This window comes from Choloepus didactylus, chromosome 6 (genome assembly GCF_015220235.1).
Source record: "Choloepus didactylus isolate mChoDid1 chromosome 6, mChoDid1.pri, whole genome shotgun sequence".
Classification (NCBI taxonomy): domain Eukaryota; kingdom Metazoa; phylum Chordata; class Mammalia; order Pilosa; family Megalonychidae; genus Choloepus; species Choloepus didactylus.
The window spans coordinates 88,418,819-88,443,243 of NC_051312.1; the positions used below are offsets into that span (position 1 = coordinate 88,418,819).

Consider the following 24,425-nt stretch of genomic DNA (forward strand, 5'->3'; position numbering starts at 1 on the left):
AAAAAAGAGATAACTGAAGCATCTCTGCCTGAGGAACGCATGAGGTGCCATGTACCTTGTCAACCATCTTGTCATCCCTTCTCCCCACACCCCCGCACAAGCCCTTGGCTTTAGAGATTTACTGTTTGGCAGTATTGATTAGAATTATGTCCACTGGGCAATTCTCTAGTCCAGAACTATTTTTAGTATAAGCTAACTGTATTCTTGCCCTTAAAGGTGTTTTTTGTTTTTTGTTTTTTTTTGCAACTGTCCTGTAGGTTTGAAATTATTTCAAAATAAAAAATTTAAAGAGAAAAAAAAAAGTATAATTCCTTAAAATAAAAAGTGTAGCTTCTTGAAGTAGTGAGGATGATTCACTGGAAAGAGAAGTAATTTGTTTCTAGAGTGAGCTACATAAAAATGGAGAGGAATAAAACAAAGTATAACATATGTTATGAAATTATATTAAAGTAAAATAGTTTCCACTAAATATTCCAAATACTCTGTTTGACCTTTATCAATTTCCATATGCCAAACTGGGCAATCATCTTCTTTCTACCTATATTTCTTTGTATTAAACAGAAATATCAATATCCTTTCCTGGTTTCTAATGCAAAGTAACATTAAGGAGTTGACAATGGCAATCAATGTAACACTTAATCAAAAAGTTAGTCTATGACCTTGAAGATTACCAAATGATTTCTAAAATAAGCCTTAGGCAAGACCAAAGTTCAGAGTTTAGTCTACATTTACACTTCATAAAGTACCTTCTTAGAAATAAAGCTAAGATTTTAAGCAAGGAACTACCTAATTTACAAAGAAAAAAAATAGAATGAGAAAAAAAGCACACATATAAGACTTTATCGTATTTACCTGTGTTGACTGTATTACTGTAAGGTCATTAATATAGCAAAACCCTGCCCCCATGGCAGAACGAAGTCCTGCAGTCCCGAAAGTCATTCGACAGCAAAGACGATCTCGTAGTTCCTTGTTCATTCCATTCCGTAACAGATTTTCAATTTGCTCTTTCGTTTTGGGATTCTATAAAAAAGAAGCATTGAAACTTAATTGGAATGACAGAGTCCTAATAATAAGCCTTCTAAGGGGCCATTAAGTAATCTGTATATATTATTAACTTTTTAACAACAGTACATATAAAAAATAATAGCTGCCATTTACTGAATCCCCAAAGGAGCTGTGCACTATTTTTTTTTGCCATGTGAGTATTCCTTTTTATTCCCAGATATTTATCCAGGGGAAATGAAAACATGTGTTTATAGGAAGGACTTGTACATGAATATCCACAATATCTTTATTAATAACATCTCAAATTCTTAAAGTCCACCAAGAGGAAAACAGATAACCATTTTATGACATAGGCATTGATAAAGAAAATATAATGATTATAAACATATATATGTTTATAAACATAAAAATATATGGAGAAAAAAACAGAATTGGAGGGAGCAATATAGATTTCCACAATAGTAGATGGAAACCTCAACTTCCCAAGTTCAGGAATGGATAGAACAACTAGGCAAAACACCAACAAGGAAAGAAAAAATAACAATAAACAAAAACAAAACAAAAGAAATAAAAATAAAACACAAAAAAGACCAACAAGGAAACAGACATCTTAAACCACAGTACAAACCAAGTCCCAGTAGAATATACATTCCTCTCAAGTACACATGGAACATTCTACAGACTAAACCACATACTGTAACCCCACAACATATGTAAAAACACTGAAATCTTATGTATCTTCTTTGACCAAAATGGAATGAAACTAGAAATCAGCAGCAGAAGGGCAACTGGAAAATTCACAAATACTTGGAAATTAAACAACACACTCCCAAACAACGAATGGGCAAAAGAACAATTTAGAAAACACATTGAGACAAACAGAAATGAATATAAAACAAGTCAACACCTAGAGAATGCAATGAAAACACTGCCCATAGAGAAATCCATAGCCATAAGCACCTATATCAAAAAAGAACCACCACCTCAAATCAGTAACATAATTTTACACCTGAAGGAACAATAAAATGAAGAGCAAACTAAACTGTACACCAACATATTAGGTATCTTAGACAAATTTCTAGAAACATACCAAGCTTTCTTTTTACTCTTAAAAACGTGCTGTTCTGAAAGAAAAAGTTGTACTGGGTATTTAATAGCAGGTATTTTAGGTAATAACGTATTATATATTTTAAAAGCAGTTTTATTGAGATATATTCACATACCATAAAATCCATCCAAGGTGTACATTCAATGGTTTTTAATATAATCACGAAGTTGGGCATTCATCACCACAATAAATTTTAGAACATTTCATTACTCCAAAAAAATAAATCCCATACCCCATAACACTTAGGAGTCACCTCTCAATCCCTCTATCCCTCCTCATCCCTACATAACCACTAATTTAATCCAGTCTCTATAAATTTATTTATATTTACATTTTGTATAAATGCAATCACACAATCTGTAGTACTTTGTGTCTGGTTTCTTTCACTTAGCATAATGTTTTTTTAATTATTATTATTCTTTTAATTAGAGAAGTTGTAGATTTATAGAAGTCATATAAAAAATACATCATTCCCATATGGCCCCTTATTATTGACACTTTGCATTAGGGTGGTACCTTTCTTACAATTGCTGAAGGAATATTAAAATGTTACTGTTAACTATAGTCCATAGTTTACATTAGGTGTATTCTTTCCACCTTATTATTAACACCTTATAATAGTGTTGTACATTTGTTATAATTCATGCAACATTCTTATATTTGTACTATTAACCACAGTCCATCATATACAACAGTGTTCACCGTGTTATACAGTTCCTTCTAGTAATTACATGACTCAAAATTTCCCCTTTCAACTACATTCACCAACATAATTCAGTACTGTTAATTACACTCACAATAAGCTGCTACCATCATCACTATCCATTTCCAAACATTACAATCAACCTCTATGGAAGTTCTGTACAAATTTAGCATCAGCTCCCTTTTCTCTACCCCCATTCTATTCCCTGATAACCTATATTCTAGATTCTGATTCTACAAGTTTGCTTATCCTAATTAGTTCGTATCAGTGAGGTCATACTATATTTGTCCTTTTGTGTCTGGCTTATTTCACTCAACATAATGTCCTCAAGGTTCTTCCATGTTGTCGTATGCATAAGGACTTCATTCCTTCTTACAGCTGAATAATATTCCATTCTCTGTATATATCATATTTTATTTATCTATGTATCAGAAGATGGACACTTGGGTTATTTCCATCTTTTGGCATTTGTGAATATTGCCACTAGAAACCTCAGTATGCAAATATCTGTTCACGTCCTGCTTTCAGTCCTTCTGAGTAGGAGCGGGATTCCTGGATCATATGGCAATTCTATACTTTGCTTCCTGAGAAACCACCAAACTGTCTTCCACAGCAGCTACACAATTTTACATTCCCACTAGAAGTGAATGAGTGTTCCTATTTCTATACATCCTCTCCAACACTTGTAGTTATCTGTTTTTTTTTTTTTTTTTTTTTTTTTTTTTTTTTTTTTTTTTTTTTTTAAATCATCATTTTCTTGGGATATATTCACATACCACGCAGTCATACAAAACAAATTGTACTTTCGATTGTTTACAGTACCATTACATAGTTGTACATTCATCACCTAAATCAATCCCTGACACCTTCATTAGCACACACACAAAAATAACAAGAATAATAATTAGAGTGAAAAAGAGCAATTGAAGTAAAAAAGAACACTGGGTACCTTTGTCTGTTTGTTTCCTTCCCCTACTTTTCTACACATCCATCCATAAACTAGACAAAGTGGTGTTTGGTCCTTATGGCTTTCCCAATCCCATTGTCACCCCTCATAAGCTACATTTTTATACAACTGTCTTTGAGATTCATGGGTTCTGGGTTGTAGTTTGATAGTTTCAGGTATCCACCACCAGCTACCCCAATTCTTTAGAACCTAAAAAGGGTTGTCTGAAGTGTGCATAAGAGTGCCCACCAGAGTGACCTCTCGGCTCCTTTTGGAATCTCTCTGCCACTGAAGCTTATTTCATTTCCTTTCACATCCCCCTTTTGGTCAAGAAGATGTTCTCCGTCCCACGGTGCCAGGTCTACATTCCTCCCTGGGAGTCATATTCCACGTTGCCAGGGAGATTCACTTCCCTGGGTGTCTGATCCCACGTAGGGGGGAGGGCAGTGATTTCACCTTTCAAGTTGGCTTAGCCAGAGAGAGAGGGCCACATCTGAGCAACAAAGAGGCATTCAGGAGGAGACTCTTAGGCACAAATACAGGGAGGCCTAGCCTCTCCTTTGCAGCAACCGTCTTCCCAAGGGTAAAACTTATGGTAGAGGGCTCAACCCATCAAACCACCAGTCCCATATGTCTGTGGTCATGTTAGCAACCATGGAGGTGGGGTAGGCGAATACCCCTGCATTCTCCACAGGCTCCTCAAGGGGGCACTACATCTTTTTTTTTTTTTTTTTTTTTCCCTTGTTTGTCTTTTTTCTTTTTTTTTTTTTTTTTTTTTTTTTTTTTTAACTTTCCCTTCTTTTTTCAAATCACCTGTATGAAAAAAAAAGTTAAAAAGAAAACAAACATACAATAAAAGAGCATTTCAAAGAGACCATAGCAAGGGAGTAAGAAAAAGACAACTAACCTAAGATAACTGCTTAACTTCCAACATGTTCCTACTTTACCCCAAGAAAGTTACATAATATAGCAACATTTCAGTGAACTTGTTCCTACTACAACCATCAGAAATTAACAGACCATAGTCATTTCTGGGCATCCCCAGAACGTTAAATAGCTTATCTGTTCTTCCTGGATTATTGTTCCCCCTTCCTTAATTGCTCTCTACTGCTAGTTCCCCTACATTCTACATTATAAACCATTTGTTTTACATTTTTCAAAGTTCACATTAGTGGTAGCATATAATATTTCTCTTTTTGTGCCTGGCTTATTTCACTCAGCATTATGTCTTCAAGGTTCATCCATGTTGTCATATGTTTCACCAGATCGTTCCTTCTTACTGCCGCGTAGTATTCCATCGTGTGTATATTACCACATTTTATTTATCCACTCATCTGTTGAAGGACATTTGGGTTGTTTCCATCTCTTGGCAATTGTGAATAATGCTGCTATGAACATTGGCGTGCAGATATCTGTTCGTGTCACTGCTTTCCGATCTTCCGGGTATATACCGAGGAGTGCAATCGCTGGATCGAATGGTAGCTCTATATCTAGTTTTCTAAGGAACTGCCAGACTGACTTCCAGAGTGGCTGAACCATTATACAGTCCCACCAACAATGAATAAGAGTTCCAATTTCTCCACATCCCCTCCAGCATTTGTACTTTCCTGTTTGTTTAATGGCAGCCATTCTAACCGGTGTTAGATGGTATCTCATTGTGGTCTTAATTTGCATCTCTCTAATAGCTAGTGAAGCTGAACATTTTTTCATGTGTTTCTTGGTCATTTGTATTTCCTCTTCAGAGAACTGTCTTTTCATATCTTTTGCCCATTTTATAATTGGGCTGTCTGTACTATTGTCATTGAGTTGTAGGATTTCTTTGTATATGCAAGATATCAGTCTTTTGTCAGATACATGGTTTCCAAAAATTTTTTCCCATTGAGTTGGCTGCCTCTTTACCTTTTTGAGAAATTCCTTTGAGGTGCAGAAACTTCTAAGCTTGAGGAGTTCCCATTTATCTATTTTCTCTTTTGTTGCTTGTGCTTTGGGTGTAAAGTCTAGGAAGTGGCCTCCTAATACAAGGTCTTGAAGATGTTTTCCTACATTATCTTCTAGGAGTTTTATGGTACTTTCTTTTATATTGAGATCTTTGGTCCATTTTGAGTTAATTTTTGTGTAGGGGGTGAGGTAGGGGTCCTCTTTCATTCTTTTGGATATGGATATCCAACTCTCCCAGCCCCATTTGTTGAAAAGACCATTATGGCTCAGTTCGGTGACTTTGGGGGCCTTATCAAAGATCAGTCGGCCATAGATCTGAGGGTCTATCTCTGAATTCTCAATTCGATTCCATTGATCTATATGTCTATCTTTGTGCCAGTACCATGCTGTCTTGGCAACTGTGGCTTTATAATAAGCTTCAAAGTCAGGGAGTGTAAGTCCTCCCACTTCGTTTTTCTTTTTTAGAGTGTCTTTAGCAATTCGAGGCATCTTCCCTTTCCAAATAAATTTGATAACTAGCTTTTCCAAGTCTGCAAAGTAGGTTGTCGGAATTTTGATTGGGATTGCATTGAATCTGTAGATGAGTTTGGGTAGAATTGACATCTTAATGACATTTAGCCTTCCTATCCATGAACATGGAATATTTTTCCATCTTTTAAGGTCCCCTTCTATTTCTTTTAGTAGAGTTATGTAGTTTTCTTTGTATAGGTCTTTTACATCTTTGGTTAAGTTGATTCCTAGGTACTTGATTTTTTTAGTTGCTATTGAAAATGGTATCTTTTTCTTGAGTGTCTCTTCAGTTTGTTCATTTCTAGCATATAGAAACATTACTGACTTATGTGCATTAATCTTGTATCCCGCTACTTTGCTAAATTTGTTTATTAGCTCTAGTAGGTGTATCGTTGATTTCTCAGGGTTTTCTAGATATAAGATCATATCATCTGCAAACAATGACAGTTTTACTTCTTCTTTTCCAATTTGGATGCCTTTTATTTCTTTGTCTTGCCGGATTGCCCTGGCTAGCACTTCCAGCACAATGTTGAATAACAGTGGTGACAGCGGGCATCCTTGTCTTGTTCCTGATCTTAGAGGGAGGTCTTTCAGTCTCTCACCATTGAGTACTATGCTGGCTGTGGGTTTTTCATATATGCTCTTTATCATGTTGAGGAAGTTTCCTTCAATTCCTACCTTTTGAAGTGTTTTTATCAAAAAGGGATGTTGGATTTTGTCAAATGCTTTTTCAGCATCTATTGAGATGATCAATTGATTTTTTCCTTTCGAGTTTTTAATGTGTTGTAATACATTGATTGTTTTTCTGATGTTGAACCATCCTTGCATGCCTGGAATGAACCCCACTTGGTCATGGTGTATGATTTTTTTAATGTGTCTTTGGATTCGATTTGCAAGTATTTTGTTGAGGATTTTTGCATCTATATTCATTAGGGAGATTGGCCGGTAGTTTTCCTTTTTTGTAGCATCTTTGCCTGGTTTTGGTATTAGATTGATGTTAGCTTCATAAATGAGTTAGGTAGTGTTCCATTTTTTTCAATGTTTTGAAAGAGTTTGAGTAAGATTGGTGTCAGTTCTTTCTGGAAAGTTTGGTAGAATTCCCCTGTGAAGCCATCTGGCCCTGGGCATTTATTTGTGGGAAGATTTTTGATGACTGATTGGATCTCTTTGCTTGTGATGGGTTGGTTGAGGTCTTCTATTTCTTCTCTGGTCAGTCTAGGTTGTTCATATGTTTCCAGGAAATTGTCCATTTCTTCTACATTATCCAGTTTGTTGCCATACAGTTGTTCATAATATCCTCTTATAATTTTTTTAATTTCTTCAGGATCTGCAGTTATGTCACCTTTTTCATTCATTATTTTGTTTATATGGGTCTTCTCTCTTTTTGATTTTGTCAGTCTAGCTAGGGGCTTGTCAATCTTGTTGATCTTCTCAAAGAACCAACTTTTGGTGATATTTATCCTTTCTATTGTTTTTTTGTTCTCTATGTCATTTATTTCTGCTTTAATCCTTGTTATTTCTTTTCTTCTACTTGGTTTAGGATTGGTTTGCTGTTCCTTTTCTAGCTTCTTCAGTTGATCCATTAGTTCTTTGATTTTGGCTCTTTCTTCCTTTTTAATATATGCGTTTAGTGCTATAAATTTCCCCCTTAGCACTGCTTTTGCTGCATCCCATAGGTTTTGGTATGTTGTGTTCTCATTTTCATTCGTCTCTATATATTTAGCAATTTCTCTTGCTATTTCTTCTTTAACCCACTGATTGTTTAGGAGTGTGTTGTTTAACCTCCAGGTATTTGTGAATTTTCTAAGTCTCTGATGGTTATTGACTTCTAATTGTATTCCATTGTGGTCAGAGAATGTGCTTTGAATAATTTCAATCTTTTTAAATTTCTTGAGGCTTGTTTTATGTCCCAGCATATGATCTATTCTGGAGAAAGTTCCGTGAGCACTAGAAAAGTATGTGTATCCTGGTGATTTGGGATGTAATGTCCTGTAGATGTCTGTTACATCTAATTCATTTATCAGATTGTTTAGGTTTTCAATTTCCTTATTGGTCTTCTGTCTGGTTGATCTATCTATAGGAGAGAGTGATGTGTTGAAGTTGCCCACAATTATTGTGGAAACATCAATTGCTTCCTTTAGTTTTGCCAATGTTTCTCTCATGTATTTTGTGGCACCTTGATTGGGTGCATAGACATTTACGATTGTTATTTCTTCTTGCTGAATTGCCCCTTTTATTAGTATGTAGTGGCCTTCTTTGTCTCTCAAAACATCCCTGCATTTGAAGTCTATTTTATCTGAGATTAATATTGCTACACCTGCTTTCTTTTGGCTGTAGCTTGCATGAAATATTTTTTTCCATCCTTTCACTTTCAATTTCTTTGTGTCCCTGTGTCTAAGATGAGTCTCTTGTATGCAACATATTGATGGTTCATTTTTTTTGATCCATTCTGCGAATCTATATCTTTTAATTGGGGAGTTTAATCCATTTACATTCAACGTTAAAACCGTGAAGGCATTTCTTGAATCGGCCATCTTATCCTTTGGATTATGTTTGCCATATTTTTCCCTCTCTCTATTAATATCCTTTATTGTACCCATACCGAATCTCTTTAGTACTGAACCTTTCTCCAAGTCTCTCTGTCCTGTCTTTGTTTCTCTGTCTTTAGGGCTCCCTTTAGTATCTCCAGTAGGGCAGGTCTCTTGTTAGCAAATTCTCTCAGCATTTCTTTGTCTGTGAAAAATTTAAGCTCTCCTTCAAATTTGAAGGAGAGCTTTGCTGGATAAAGTATTCTTGGCTGGAAATTCCTCTCTCTCAGAATTTTAAATATATCGTGCCATTGCCTTCTCGCCTCCATGGTGGCTGCTGAGTAGTCACTACTTAGTCTTATGCTGTTTCCTTTGTATGTGGTGAATTGCTTTTCTCTTGCTGCTTTCAGAACTTGCTCCTTCTCTTCTATGTTTGACAGTGTGATCAGTATATGTCTCGGAGTGGGTTTTTTTGGATTTATTCTATTTGGAGTTCGCTGAGCATTTATGATTTGTGTATTTATGTTGTTTAGAAGATTTGGGAAGTTTTCCCCAACAATTTCTTTGAATACTCTTCCTAGACCTTTACCCTTTTCTTCCCCTTCTGGGACACCAAAGAGTCTTATATTCGGACGCTTCATATTATCTATCATATCCCTGAGGTCCATTTCGAGTTTTTCAATTTTTTTCCCCATTCTTTCTTTTATGCTTTCATTTTCCATTCTGTCATCTTCCAGGTCACTGATTCGTTGTTCAACTTCCTCTAGTCTTGTACTATGAGTGTCCAGAATCTTTTTAATTTGGTCAACAGTTTCTTTAATTTCCATAAGATCATCCATTTTTTTATTTAGTCTTGCAATGTCTTCTTTATGCTCTTCTAGGGTCTTCTTGATTTCCTTCATATCCCATACTAGGGTCTCATTGTTCATCTTTAGTTCTTTGAGTAGCTGCTCTAGGTGTGTCTCTTCTGGTCTTTTGATTTGGGTGCTTGGGCTTGGGTTATCCATATCGTCTGGTTTTTTCATATGCTTTATAATTTTCTGTTGTTTTTGGCCTCGTGGCATTTGCTGTCCTTGATAGGGTTCTTTTAGGGTTTGTAGACCAGTTGAAGTCCTTATCTCTAATTTATCAGATCTACAGCTTCGTGGAGTACACTTTCTCTAACTAACCAGCAGGTGGCGTCCACGAGCCACCTGTTCTCCACAAGCCAGATCTCCCCTGCTTAGCCTTTTTGGTGAGTGGGGGAGTGAGTCTTGTGGGGCCCAATTGGTGTCCCGAGCTTGCGTGTGTAGTTGGTGTTGCCTGCCCTGTATGTGGGGCGTGTTTCTGGGCAGTCGGGGAGGGGGGGTGGCCCTAACAATCAAATCTCCCTGATGATCCTAGAGTTTTAAAGCTACTGCACTAGTCTAATCCTTCAGTTCAGTCCTGCCACAGTTTGTCTCTGCCACTGACCCACAAGTCTTTGGTATTGGCGTATGGCTCCTGAGACTTGCAAGTGGGCCCCTCTTCCAGGCTGTGCACCCCGGGTCCTCTGTTGAGGGATGACTGTGCTATGTCACAGGTGAGTGCCGTCCCCCCAGGGCAGTTCTGGGCTGCTGGGCTGTGTTGGGAGGCTCCCAGTCTGCTCAAATGATGGCTGAATGGGGCTCTGTTAATTCACACTGCTCCCCCTTCCCAGCTCTGGGACATTCAGCTGAGGTTGCAGGGAAGGCTAATGTCCACGCCCAGTTTTGTGGTGTGTGCCTGTTATTTGAAGCACTTCCGTCACACTGGGTTGTCTGGGGCAGCTCTGGGCTATGGGGCTGGCGATGGGCAGGAGTGTTTCCTGTCCACCAGGATGGTGGCTGTGAGCGGACACCCCCCTTTTCTTGGGAAGTTGTGTTGTTTAGTGAATTTTCTCAGCCACTGGATTATTGCCTTTTGTCTCAGAGCTCTCTTATTTCTGCTCTTGACTTGACGTGCCCAAATTTCAATTCTTTGAAGCTTTCTGTATTGAGCTTCTTAGAGTAATTGTTTTAGAAAAAGCAAAAAGGATTTAAAAAAAAAAAAAAAAACAAAAAAAAAAACGGCCCTCCTCAGAGATATAATGGGTTATTGAAATGCTAATAGACAAAGCAACCAGGGCCATTAAGGAAAGGTGCCCTGGGCAGAGAGATCAGCCTTGCTTCGGGATTTGCATATGCGCCTCAAGGCCTGATCTCCGCCCTTCCCCTTTCTGTGTTCACCAGAACTCCAAAAATCCTCTGCTTTTACTTTGGAGCTTCTCGTGTTGTTTTCCTTCTATGCCCGTCTCCTCTCTGCTGGGCTGGCTGCTCTCAGAGTCTCTGGTGTCTGGCCTCAGTCTATCTATGGTTGGAGTTTGAATCAGTAGAATGAGTTTCCGATGAGAGCAGCCACTGCAATTCTCCCTTCTCCTTCCTGGAGCTGACAGCCCCTCCTCCCCCAGGACTGAGCCTGGCAGGGAGGGGCGCGGGTCCCCTGGCCGCAAAAACTTACAGATTTCGCTGATCTCAGCAGTTCCACGTTTTCATGAGTGTTGTATGAAGTATGCCCAAAGACAGATTGCTCTGTGGTGTCCAGTCCACGCAGTTCCTGGCTTTTTACCTACTTTCCTGGAGGAGTAACTAAAACATACAGCTCACCAGTCTGCCATCTTGCCCCGCCTCCTGTTTTTTTTCATAGTGACCATTCTAGTAGGTGGGAAATGGTATCTCATTGTGGTTTTGATTTACATTTCCCTAATAGCTAGCAATGTTCATTATCTTTTCACGTGCTTTTTAGCCATTTGTATTTCCTCTTTGGAAAAGTGTCTATTCAAGTATTTTGCCCATTTTTTAATTCTTTGGTTTGTCTTTTTATGGTTGAATTGTAGGATTTTTTTTAATATATTCTGGATATTAAACCCTTATCAGTTATGTGGTTTTCAAATATTTTCTCCCATTGACTACACTGAATTTTACATTCTTGACAAAGTCCTTTGAAGCAAAAGGTTTTTAATTTTGAGGAGGTCCCACTTATCAATTTCTTTTTCATTGTTTGTGCTTTGGGTGTAAAGTCTAAGAAACCATTGCCTACCATAAGATCTTGAACATGCTTCCCTACGTTTTCTTCTAGGAGCTTTATGGTCCTGGCTCTTACATTTAGGTATTTGATCCCTTTTGAGTTAATTTTATTGTATATTGTGTGAGATAGGGGTCCTTTTTCAGTCTTTTGCATAGGGATATCCAGGATCTCCCAGCACCATTTGTTGAAGAGACTATTCTGTTCCAGATGAGTGGACTTGGCAGCCTGACAAATATCAATTGGCCATAGATGTGAGGGTTGATTTCTGAACTCTCAATTCTATTCCAATGGTTAATATATTTCTTTTCATGGCAGTACCATGCTGTTTTGAGCACTGTGGCTTTGTGATATGCTATAAAGTCAAGAACTGTAGTTCTCCAACTTCGTTCTTTTTTTCAAGATGTTTTGGCTATTTGGGGCTCCTTACTCTTTCAAATAAATTTGATAATTGACTTTGCATTTCTACAAAGTAGGCTGTTGGAATTTTTATGGGGATTCTGTTGAATCTGTAAATCAATTGGGGTAGAACTGACATCTTAATAATATTTAGCTTTCCAATCCATGAACAGAGAATGTCCTTCCATTTATGTAGGTCTTCTTTGATTTCTTTAAACAGTGTTTTGTGGTTTTCTGTGTACAAGTCCTTTATATCTGTGCTGGTTTAGAACTGTTATATACCCCAGAAAAGTCCATGTTCTTTTTTTTTACATATTTTTTTCTTATAGAATATACATATATACACAGAACTGATAACTTTCCAAATGCAATTTAACAAGTAGTTAAAGAGCAAATTTCAAAGAATATTATAGGTTGCAGTTCCATAGTTTCAATTATTTCCTGTGAAAAATAACATATATACAAAAAGGTAATAACTTTCAAAGTATGATTTAAGAAGTAGTTATATAGGAAATTTCCAAAGTTGTTATGAGTTATAGTACCATAGTTTCAGTTATTTCCTTATTGTGAAATATAACATATATACAAAAAAGTGATAGGTTTCAAATTACAATTTAACAAGTAGCTATAGAACAAATTTCAAAGGATGCTATGTGTAACAGTTCCACCATTTCAATTCTTTCCTTCCAGCTATTCTAATACCCTAGCAACTAAGAAAAAGAAAATTATATAAAGATTCAGTATTCATAATCCTTTATTAAATTCCATCTTGTCTGTTGCTACCCCTTCCTCTAGTTTAATCACTTTCTGAGATGTCCAGGCAGTGACCACCCCAACATGTTCATGTTAAAGAGGGGTGTCAACTTTATGAGAAAAGGGGACATATCTAGTTGATGTTCTTCAAGAGGCTACTGCCTCTGGGTTTTGGGACTTAGCTGGTATAGGTGTTCTCTGAAGAATTTAAGTTTCTGAAGAATAAACTTAGTGAGTGAAACTTTATAGAGTCTCAGATAGGGATCTGGGTATTCTTTAAGGTTTTCTGGACTACTGTTGACTTGGACTTATCATACTGTGGTCATTGACATATCTAGGTGAAGCTTGCAAAGGAGGAACCTCCAGGACAGCCTCTTGACTCTATTAGACTTCTCTTAGCCACTAAAGCCTTATTTTATTGCCTTTCTTTCCCCTCTTTTGGTCAAAAAGGGCATCCTCAATCCCTTGATGCCAGGCTCAGGCTCATTCCCAGAATCCGTGTCCCATGTCGCCAGGAAGACTCATTCATTTGGGGGTTCACTGGAGGTGACTCCTAGGCATAATTATAGGTGGGCTTAGCCACCGCTTTACAACCATAAGTTTCACCCAAGCAAGCCTCAAGATTGAGGGCTTGATTGATAAAGTAGGGGGTTCCAAAGTTCCCATAGCATGTGTTAGTCCATGATAATCCATCCATAACTCACATTATCATCACTTAGTTGTACAATCCTCCTCACTCTCTATTTTAAACAATTCTCATGACCCAAAACATCTCGTAGCTCTTGTCAGCCCTTAATTATTTGTCCCTAGTATTTGTGTAGTACTAGTATGGTATTCCTAGTAATTATAGTCCCTATTATGCAATAGGTAGATTTTCCCATTTACCCTGCTGTTATCAATTCTCTGATAGTGTCATACCTTAGAAGGATATCATGCAAGCACCTATGTATATTTGTGGTGCTGATCTTTGGGAAACATGCCTTTAAAAACCCCTTTCAATCCTATTCGCCTTCAATACAACTCTGATACTTATAATCCCATTAACAAACAATTGTCACCCCTATCCATTCCCATACCTTCAAATTTACCATCATTAACAGAACTGAACATATTAGCTTATCATTCTCCCTCACTAGCTATTATCTATCACTAGGTCCCCAATATTCTATATCAAAAGACATTGATTTTACATTGTTCAGAGAAATTATATAAGTGATAACATACAATATCTCTCCTTTTGTGTCTGACTTATTTCACTCAGCATTATTATCAAGGTACATTCATATTACAATGTTTCAAGACTTTGTTCCTTCTTCCTACTGCTGCACAGTACTCCATCATATGTATATGCCACATTTTGTTTATCCATTCGTCTGTTGAAGGACACTTAGATTGTTTCCATCTCTTGGCAATTGTGAACACTGCTGCTATGAATATCAGTGTATAAATGTCTGTTTTTGTCACTTCTTTCAGATCTTCTGGGTATATACCAAGACATGGAATTGCCAGATGGTAGGGTAACTTGATAGCTAGTTTTCTGAGGAACTGCCAAACTGTCTTCCACAGCGGCTGTACCACCATACATTCCCACCAGCAATGAATAAGAGTTCCAATTTCTCCACATTCTCTCCAGCATATATTGTTTCCTATTTGTTTAATGGCAGTCATTCTTATTAGTGTGCGATGGTAACTCAATGTGGTTTTGATTTGCATTTCCCTAATAGCTAGTGATCATGAACACTTTTTTCCATGCGTTTTTAGCCATTTGTATTTCTCCTCTGGAGAAATGTCTTTTCATATCTTTTGCCCATTTTATAATTTGGCTATTTGTACTACTGTATTGAGTTGCAGGATTTCTTTATAAATGCTGGATATCAGTCTCTCATCAGATACATGGTTTCCAAATATTTTCTCCCATTGAGTTGGTTGCCTCTTTACTTTTTCGACAAAGTATTTTGAGGCACAGAAACTTTTCATTTTGAGGCATTCCCATTTATGTATTTTTTTTCTTTCATTGCTTGTGCTTTGGGTGTAAGGTCTAAGCAGTAACCTCCTAATACTAGGTCTTGAAGATGTTTACCTACATTATCTTCTAGGAGTTTTATGGTACCGTCTCTTATATTGATGCCTTTGATCCACTTTGTTAATTTTTGTATAGGGTGTGAGGTAGGGGTCCTCTTTCATTCGTTTGGTTATGGATATCCAGTTCTCCCAGCCCCATTTGTTGAAGAGACAGTTCTGTCCCAGTTCACCTCTCACCATTGACTATTATGCTGGCTGTGGGTTTTTCATATATGCCCTTTATCATATTGAGGAAGGTCCCTTCAATTCCTACCTTATAAAGTGTTTTTATCAAAAAGAGATGTTGAATTTTGTCAAATGTTTTCTCAGCGCCTATTGAGATGATCATTTGATTTTTCCCTTCTGATTTGTTAATGTGTTGAATTACGTTAATTTATTTTCTTATGTTGAACCACGCTTGCATGCCAGGAACAAACCCCACTGGTCGTGGTATATAATTCTTTTTATGTGCCTTTGGATTCAATTTGTAAGTATCTTGTTTAGGATTTTTGCATCTATATTTGTTAGGAAGATTGGCCTATAATTTTCCTTTTTCATAGTATCTGGTTTTGGTATCAGAGTGACGTTACCTTCATAAAATGAGTCAGGCAGCATTCCTTTTTTTTTAATATTTTGAAAGAGTTTGAGCAGGAATGGTGTCTATTCTTTTTGGAAAGTTTGGTAAAATTCTAAAAAGCCATCTGGCCCTGGGTTTTTATTTGTAGATAGATTTTTGATGACTGATTGGATCACTTTGCTTGTGATTGGTTGGCTGAGGTCTTCTATTTCTTCTTGGGTCAATCTAGGTTGTTCACGTGTTTCCAGGAAATTGTCCATTTCCTCTAAATTCTCTAGCTTGTTGGCATACAGTTGTTCATAGGATCCTCTTATGATTTTTTTTTCCTTTGGGATCTGTAGTAATTATCCCCTTCTCATTTCTATTTATTTGGGTCTTCTCTCTTTGTGACTTTGTCAGTCTAGCTAAGGGTCTGTCAATCTTGTTGATCTTCTCAAACAACCAACTTTTAGTTTTATTTATTCTCTCTATTGTTTTTTTGTTCTCCAGTTCATTTATTTCTGCTTTAATCTTTGCTATTTCTTTTCTTCTACTTGCTTAGGGTTAGTTTGCTGATCATTCTCTAGCCTCTTCAGTTGTTCAGTTAGGTCTTTGGTTTTAGCTCTTTCCTGCTTTTTGATATATGCATTTAGAGCTATGAATTTCCCTCCCAGAACTGTCTTTGCTGCATCCCACAGGTTTTGATATATTGTGTTCTCATTTTCACTGGTCTCTAGATACTTACCAATTCCTCCTGCAATTTCTTCTTTGACTCATTGGCTGTATAGGAGTGTGTTGTTTAACCTCCATATGTTTGTAAAAGATCCGGGTCTTTGGTGGTTGTTGATTTCTAGTTGCATTCCATTGTGGTCAGAGAATGTGCTTTGAATGACTTCAATCTTTTTAAATGTATTAAGACTTGTTTGGTACCTGTTGTGGTTTGCTAATGCTGCCATTAAGCAAAATACCAGAAATGGATTGGCTTTTATAAAGGGGGTTTCTATGGTTACAAAGTTACAGTCTTAAGACCATAAAGTGTCCATGGTAAGTCATCAACAATCATGTACCTTCACTGGAGGATGGCCAATGGTGTCCAGAACACCTGTTAGCTTGGAAGGCATGTGGCTGGCAACTGCTCCAAAGTTCTGGTTTCGAAATGGCTTTCTCCCAGGATGTTCCTCTCTAGGCTCCTCAAAAATGTCACTCTCAGTTGCTCTTGGGGCGTTTGTCCTCTCTTAGCTTCTCTGGAGCAAAAGTCTGCTTTCAACGGCTGTCTCCAAAACATCTCTGTAAGCTGAAGCTCCTCTCCCAGTTCCAATGCATTCTTCAAAGTGTCCCTCTTGGCTGTAGCAAGCTCACTCCTCTGTCTGAGCTTATACAGTGCTCCAGTGAACTAATTCAGACCCACCCTGAATGGGTAGGGTCATACCTCCATGGAAATTATCCAGTTAGAGTCATCACCCACAGCTGGGTGGGTCACATCTCCATGGAAACACTCAAAGAATTACAATCTAATCAACACTGATACATCTGCCCACACAAGACTACATCAAAGATAATGGCATTTTGGGGGACATAATACATTCAAATTGGCACAGTGCCTCAGCATATGAGCTATCCTGGAGAACGTTCCATGGGCACTAGAAAAGAATGTAGATCCTGGTATTTTGGGATGTAATAATCTATACATATCTGTTTAGTCTAATTCATTTATCATATTGTTTGTGTTCTCAATTTCCTTATTGTTCCTCTGTCTAGTTGTTTTATCTATAGAAGAGAGTGGTGTATTGAAGTCTCCCACTATTATTGCAGACATGTCTACTGCTTCCTTCAGTTTAGCAAATTTTTGTCTCATATATTTTGGAGCGCCTTGATCAGGTGCATAAACATTTATGATTGTTATTTCTTCTTGGCAAATTATCCCTTTTATTAATACATAGTGTCTTTCTTTGTCTCTTATGACATCTTTGCATATTAAGTTTATTTTGTCCAATATTAGTATAGCTACCCTAGCTTTCTTTAGCTGCAGTTTGCATAGAATATTTTTTCCATCCTTTCACTTTCAATCTCTTTTTGTCACAGGGTCTAAGACGAGTCTCCTGCAACAGTATATAGATGGGTCATACTTTTAAATCCATTTTACCAGCCTGTATCTTTTAATTGGAGAGTTTAATCCATTTACCTTCAAAGTTATTACTGTGAAGAGAGTTCTTGAATCAACTATCTTAGCCTTTGGTTTCTAGTTGTTAGCTCTTTTTCCCCTTTCTCTCTTTTTTTCTCTCTAAGATACCCTGACTAATCCTCTTCAGTTCTCCAGACCTCTCCCTCCTTTCTTTTTTTCTCAGCTGGTAGAGCTCCCTTTAGTATTTCTTGCAGGGCAGGTCTCTTGTTAACAAATTCTTTCAGCATTGTTTGTCTGTGAAAATTTTAAATTCTCCCTCAATTTTGAAGGAGAGCTTTGTTGGATAAAAAATTCTTGGCTGGCAATTTTTCTCTTTCAGAATCTGAAATATGTCATACCACTGCCTTTTCTCCTCCATGGTGCCAGCCGAGTATTCAGTATTTAGTTTTAGGTTGTTTCCCTTGTATGTGGTGAATCACTTCTCTCTTGCTGCTTTCAGAAGTTTCTCCTTTTCAGCACTTGACAATCTAATCAGTATATGTCTCAGAGTAGGTTTATTTGGATTTATTCTATTTGGAGTTCATTGGACATCTTTGATATGCATATTTATGCCATTTAGAAGGTTTGGAAAGTTTTCCTCAACTACATTTGAAACACTCTTCCTAGCCCTTTACCCTTCTCTTCTCCTTCAAGGACACCAATGATTCTTATATATGTTTGCTTCATGTTGTCCATCATTTCTCTGAGATCCATTTCAAACTTTTTTATTTTTTCCCCATTTGTTCTTTTATGTGCTCTTGCACCAACTAACCATCTCTTCCCTTGGTCTCACATGGAATTTAAAGTTTTAAAATGCAGTCAGTAATGTTCTTTACCCTTTGGCCCGATTTGCCCTAGTCCTAACCAAATCTGCTTCATTCATATCTCTAGTTGAAGTCTGGACTCTTTTTCAGCTTTTTTAACAGTTGCTATAATGTTCTCATACTGACATTCATATCTGCCAAGTTCTAGCTCTGAGTTTCAGGTGTCACACAGATATCCAACATTCTAGAGATCAATCACATGATACACAAAGGGATCAGCATCTCAGAGTCTGGAGACAGCCATTACACAATTCAGGAACAGATTTGACTGCTGTAAGAGCTTACAATCTAGGGACCATTACAATAATTGTTCCCCTGTTAGGCTGTGCTCTAAGATTCATTTCTGAGTTTATACATTGTAGTTACTCCATATTGGTGAGGCATTATAGTGTTTGCCTTTGTTTCTGGCATAGTTCACTCAAAGTGCTGCTACAGGTTCCATTCACCTTGTTGCATCTCTCACAGCTTCACTCCTTGCAGTTGCTCAATATTCCACTGTGTGCACACACAACAGTTCACCATTCTGTGCCTCAGTCAATATAGTCTTAGACCACCTCCAGCCACTGCAAATCATGCATACTCTCTCCAAAAACACCACTGTGCAAATGTCCATTCATGTCCCTGCTCTCAGATCCTTCAAGTAAATGCCCCTTAATGAGGCTGCAGAACCTTATTGCACCCACATACTTAGCTTTGTGTGGAAACACCCCACGGTCCTCCAGAAAGGTTATACCATTCTATCTCCTAAACGACAGTAAATACATACATCCTTCTCTCCATGTTTTCTTCAGCATTTTTATCCCTGTTATATTTTTCCATACAATTTTATAGAGCTATATTCACAATCATATAATTATCCACAATGTACTATCAGTTGTTCATGGCATCATCATACAGTTGTGCATTTATCACCACAGTCAGCACTTAAACATATTGATTACTACAAGAAAAGGTTTTTTTTAAAACAAATAATAAAAAAGATAATAGAAAGAAAATAAAATATTATACAATATAATGGTAGTGTCATACACCACCACTACCAAGAATCCCATATCCCTCTCTTATATACCCCTCTCATACACATTTAGCTTTGGTATACTGCCTTTGTTACATTTAATGGAAGCATATTACAGTGTTACTGTTGACGATAGACTCCAGTTTGCTTTGATTAAATCTTTCCCCAATACCATCCCCTTTCCAATACTCTGCATGGTTGACATTCATTTTTGCATATGGGTGAACAGTTTTATATTTGTACATTTAGTCACAATCCTTGACCACTCCAGTTTTTGCTAAGTAATCAGTCACAGTCTTATCTTCTATCTTTACCTCAGGTGTCATTCATGACCCTTGCCTACCTCTTTCAGCTTTACTCATGGACATCTTTGTTCAGTATAGTTACAATATTGTGCTACCATCACACAATATTATGCTACCTATTGCTGGATCTATACAATCAATCTTGCTGAACATTCTGTGGCCGTGTTCTTTTTTTTTTTTTTTTTTTTATGCAGATGACATTTTATTGTCATGAACTGGAGGTATCTTATTAGACAACTGGATGTACTTATCTCAACTTTGCTGGCAGAAGGATTCCTTGAGTCACAATGCCCCAAGTTTGAATTCTGGCAATGTGTGGCCGTGTTCTTTTAATCCACTCTCATGCGTGCAGACCTATTGTGAGCGGCACCTTTTGATTAGGTTGTTTCAATTGAGATGTGACGCAGCCCATTCAAGGTGATCTTAATACTTTACTGGAGTTCTTTAAGAGATGACAAAAAACAGAGACATATGGAGAGAGTTTAGAGAGAGAAATGCTCCAGAGATGCTAAGAGAGAACCCACAGATGCTCAAAGAGAAAGCCACTGGAATCAGAACCTGAAAGCAATGAAACCTGGGAATGAAGTACCAGCAGACACCAGCCATGTGACTTGCTATCTGAGAGAGGAACCCTGGATGTCAGCAACCTTTCTGGAGAGAAGGTATCTCTTGTTGATGCCTTAATTTAGACATTTTCATGGCCTTAGAATTGTAACTTGTAACTTAATAAATCCCTATTGTTAAAAAGTCAACCCATTTCTGGTATATTGCATTCTGGAAGCTTTAACAAACCAAAACAACATCCTTGTTTAAAGTTGTTCCTAGATATCTGATTCTTTTAGTTGCTATTTTAAATGGAATTTTTTCTTTATTTCCTCCTCAGATTGCTCATTATGACTGTATAGAAATGCTACTGATTTCTGCATGTTGATCTTGAACCTCACAACTTTGCTGAGCTCATTTATTAGCTCTAGTGGCTTTACTATAGATTTTTCAGGAATTTATATATATATATATAGGATCATGTCATCTCCAAATAGTGAAAGTTTTACTTCTTCCTTTCCAATTTGGATGCCTTTTATTTCTTTTTCTTGTCTAACTGCTCTAGCTAGAACTTCTAGTACAATGCTGAATAAAACCAGTGACAGTGGGAATCCTTGTTTTGTTCTAGATCTTAGAGGGAAGGCTTTCAGTCTTTCACCACTGAATACCAGGTTAGCTGTGGGTTTTTCATATATGACTTTATCCTTTTATCATGTTGAGGAAGTTTCCTTCTGTTCCTATCTTTCAAAGTGTTTTTATCAAGAAAGGATGCTAGATTTTGTCAAATGCCTTTCCTGTGTCATAGAGATAATTGTGTGTTTTTCCCCCTTTGATTTGTTAATGTGGTGTATTACATTAATTGATCTTCTTGTGTTGGATCACCCTTGCATACCTGGGATAAAACCCACTTGATCATATTTTACAATTCTTGAAATGTGCTGTCTGATTCATCTGCAAGTATTTTATTGAGGATTTTTGCATCTAAATTCATTAGAGAAATTGGTCTGTAATTTCCTTTTCTTGTGATATCTTTAACTGGCTTTGGTATTAGGGGGATGTTGGCCTCACAGAATGAGTTAGGTAGTGTTTCCTCCTCTTCAATTTTGGTAAGAGTTTTAGCAGCACTGGTGTTAATTCTTCTTGGAATGATTGGTAGAATTTACCTGTGAAGCCATCTAGTCCTGGGCTTTTCTTTGTTGGGAGATTTTGGATGATTGATTCAGTCTCTTTGTTTGCACTTGGTCTACTTCGGTCTTCTATTTCTTCTAGAGTCAATGTAGGTTGTTTGCGTGTTTCTAGGAATCTGGTCAGTTGTCTGATTTGTTGGCATGGAATTGTTCACAGTTTCTTCTTGTCATCCTTTTTATTTCTGTGGGGTCAGTAGTAATGTCCCTCTCTCGTTTCTGATTTTATTTCCATCCTTTTTTTTCTTTGTTTAGATAAAGGTTTCTCAATTTTAGTGATCTTTTCAGGAAACCAACTTTGGGTTTTGTTAATTCTATTGTTTTTTATTATTTCATTTATTTCTACTCTAATTTTTATTTATTTCCTTCTGCTCACTTTGGGATTAGTTTGTTGTTCTTTTTCCAGTTCCTCCAGGTGTGCAGTCAGCTATTTTTAGGTATTTTTCATTTTTAATGTACGTATTTAGGGCCATAAACTTCCCTCTTAACACTGCCTTCACTGCCTCCCACAAGTCTTGACATGCTGTGTTGTTTGTTTTTCTGTCTCAAGATATGTACATATTTATCTTGTAATTTCTTCTTTGACCCTCTGATTGTTTAAGACTATATCATCCAGCCTCCACATATTTGTGAATTTTCCAGTTTTCCACCTGTGATTGATTTCAAGCTTCATTCCATTATGGCCAGAGGAAGTGCTTTGTATAATTTTAATTTTTTAAAATTTATTGAAGCTTGTTTGTCACCTAATATGTGCTCTATCCTGGATAATGATCCATGAGTACCTGAGAAGAATGTACATCTTGCTGTTTGGGGTGCAACTTCTGTATATGTTTGTTAAGTCTAGTTCATTTATCACATTATTCAAGTTCTTCTTTTCCCAATTGATCCTCTCTGTCTCAATGCTCCATCCATTGACAAGAGTGGTGCAGTGAAGTCTCCAACCACCACTGCAGAGAGGTCCATTTCTCCCTTCAGTTTTGATAGTGTTTGCCTCATGTATTTTGGGGCACCCTGGGGTAGGTGCATAAATATTTATGATTATTTCTTCTTGGTGGATTACCCTTTTATTAAAATATTGTGTCCCTCTTTGTCTCTTATGACAGTTTTGCATTTAAAGTCTATTTTGTCTGGTATTAGTATAGCCACCCCAGCTCTTTATTGGTTATTCTTTGCATGGAATATTTTTTTCCAAACTTTCACCTTCAACCTATTTGTGTCCTTGGGTCTAAAATGAGTCTCTTGTAGACAGCATATAGATGGGTCATACTCTTTTATCCATTCTGCCAATCTGTGCCTTTTGATTAGGGGGTTTAATCCATTAATATTCAACGATATTACTGTAAAGGCAGTACTTACTTCAGCCATTTTATCCTTTTGTTTTGATATGTCATAGCCCATTTTTGTCTCTCTTTTAACCCTTTTGCTACCCTTAGTGATAATCTTCATTTCTACACTTTCCTCCAAGTCTCTCTTCCTATCTTTTCCTTTCAGCCTACAGAACTCCCTTTAGTATATCTTGTAAGGCTGGTGTGCCAGTTTGAATGTATTGTGTCCCCCAAAATGCCATTATCATTGATGCAATCTTGTGTGGCAGACATATTGGTATTGATTAGACTGTAATTCTTTGACTGAGTGTTTCCTTGGTGATGTGACCCACCCAGCTGTAGGTGATAACTCTGACTGGATAATTTCCATGGAGGCATGGCCCCGCCCATTCAGCATGGGCCTTGATTGGTTTGCTGGAGCCCTATAAAAGCTCAGACAGAAGGAGCACGCTTGTTACAGCCAAGAGGGACCCTTTGAAGAATGCACAGGAGCTGAGAAAGGAACGTCCTGGGAGAAAGCCATTTTGAAACCAGAACTCTGGAACAGATGCCAGCCATGTGCCTTCCTAGCTAACAGAGGTTTTCCGGACACCATTGGCCATCCTCCAGTGAAGGTATCTGATTGTTGATGCATTACCTTGGACACTTTATGGCCTTAAACCTATAACTGTGTAACCAAATAAACCTCCTTTTATAAAAGCCAATCCACTTCTGGTGTTTTGTGAAAAGGCAGCATTAGAAAACCAGAACAGCAGGTCTCTTGTTGACAAACTCTCTCAATGTCTATCATTGACTATTTTAAACTCTCCCTCATTTTTTTTTTTTTTTGGATTTAGCAGTATGTCAGCAACTTTATTACAAATGCCTAATCAATAAGTATTAATATTAATAAATATGTTGAAATTATAAGGAAAAATATGTAACCCATGATTAATGAATAGATCTTATTTTTAAAAAATAAGTTCTAATAACAAAACACTGCAAACCTAGAGTCAATAACAGATGTGCAAGTAGGGAGGGGTGGATAACAAAAAACTGAAAACTTCTAATTTTGCCAAGTTATAACATTAAAACAAAGTCAACTTCTGACTACTCCTAGTACTAGTTTACAAAAAGAAATTTTTCTACAAAAAGTAATGTCTCTTAGTAAAGTCTTCACTGGTGACTGACAGTTTTTTGAGTAGCATGAATTAAAAATATGAAAGTAGTGGTAGGGAATGGAGATTACTTTTTCAAGAAATTTGACTTTAAAGAGGATAAAGAACAATTGGGACATGGAGATTCAAAGTGGGAAATTTTTGTTTGTTTTTGTTTTTAGGTGGGCTGATAAATATGTATAATAAGAATTGAAGTAAGAAAAAAAATAGAGTTGATGGCTGAAGACAGTGGAGCAAGTTCTGATGACATGTACCTGAAGAAGTTAATCAGAAAGTCTTTTATGCAGAAAAGGATACCAGTAACGGCATTCCACAGACTTTGTTTCTGATCTGTCTCATGCAAT

The 24,425-nt window shown here is 37.2% G+C and overlaps 1 protein-coding gene across 1 annotated transcript in view; it reads right to left on the reverse strand.

Moving 5' to 3' along the window:
* The window catches only part of PGM2L1 (phosphoglucomutase 2 like 1), an 83,480-nt gene that overhangs the window by 45,708 nt on the left and 13,347 nt on the right, over positions 1 to 24,425 (reverse strand). Inside the window, exon 2 of the mRNA XM_037840630.1 lies at positions 853 to 1,020. Coding sequence (XP_037696558.1) covers positions 853 to 1,020 — 168 coding nt within the window. The remainder of the gene's footprint in view (positions 1 to 852; positions 1,021 to 24,425) is intronic.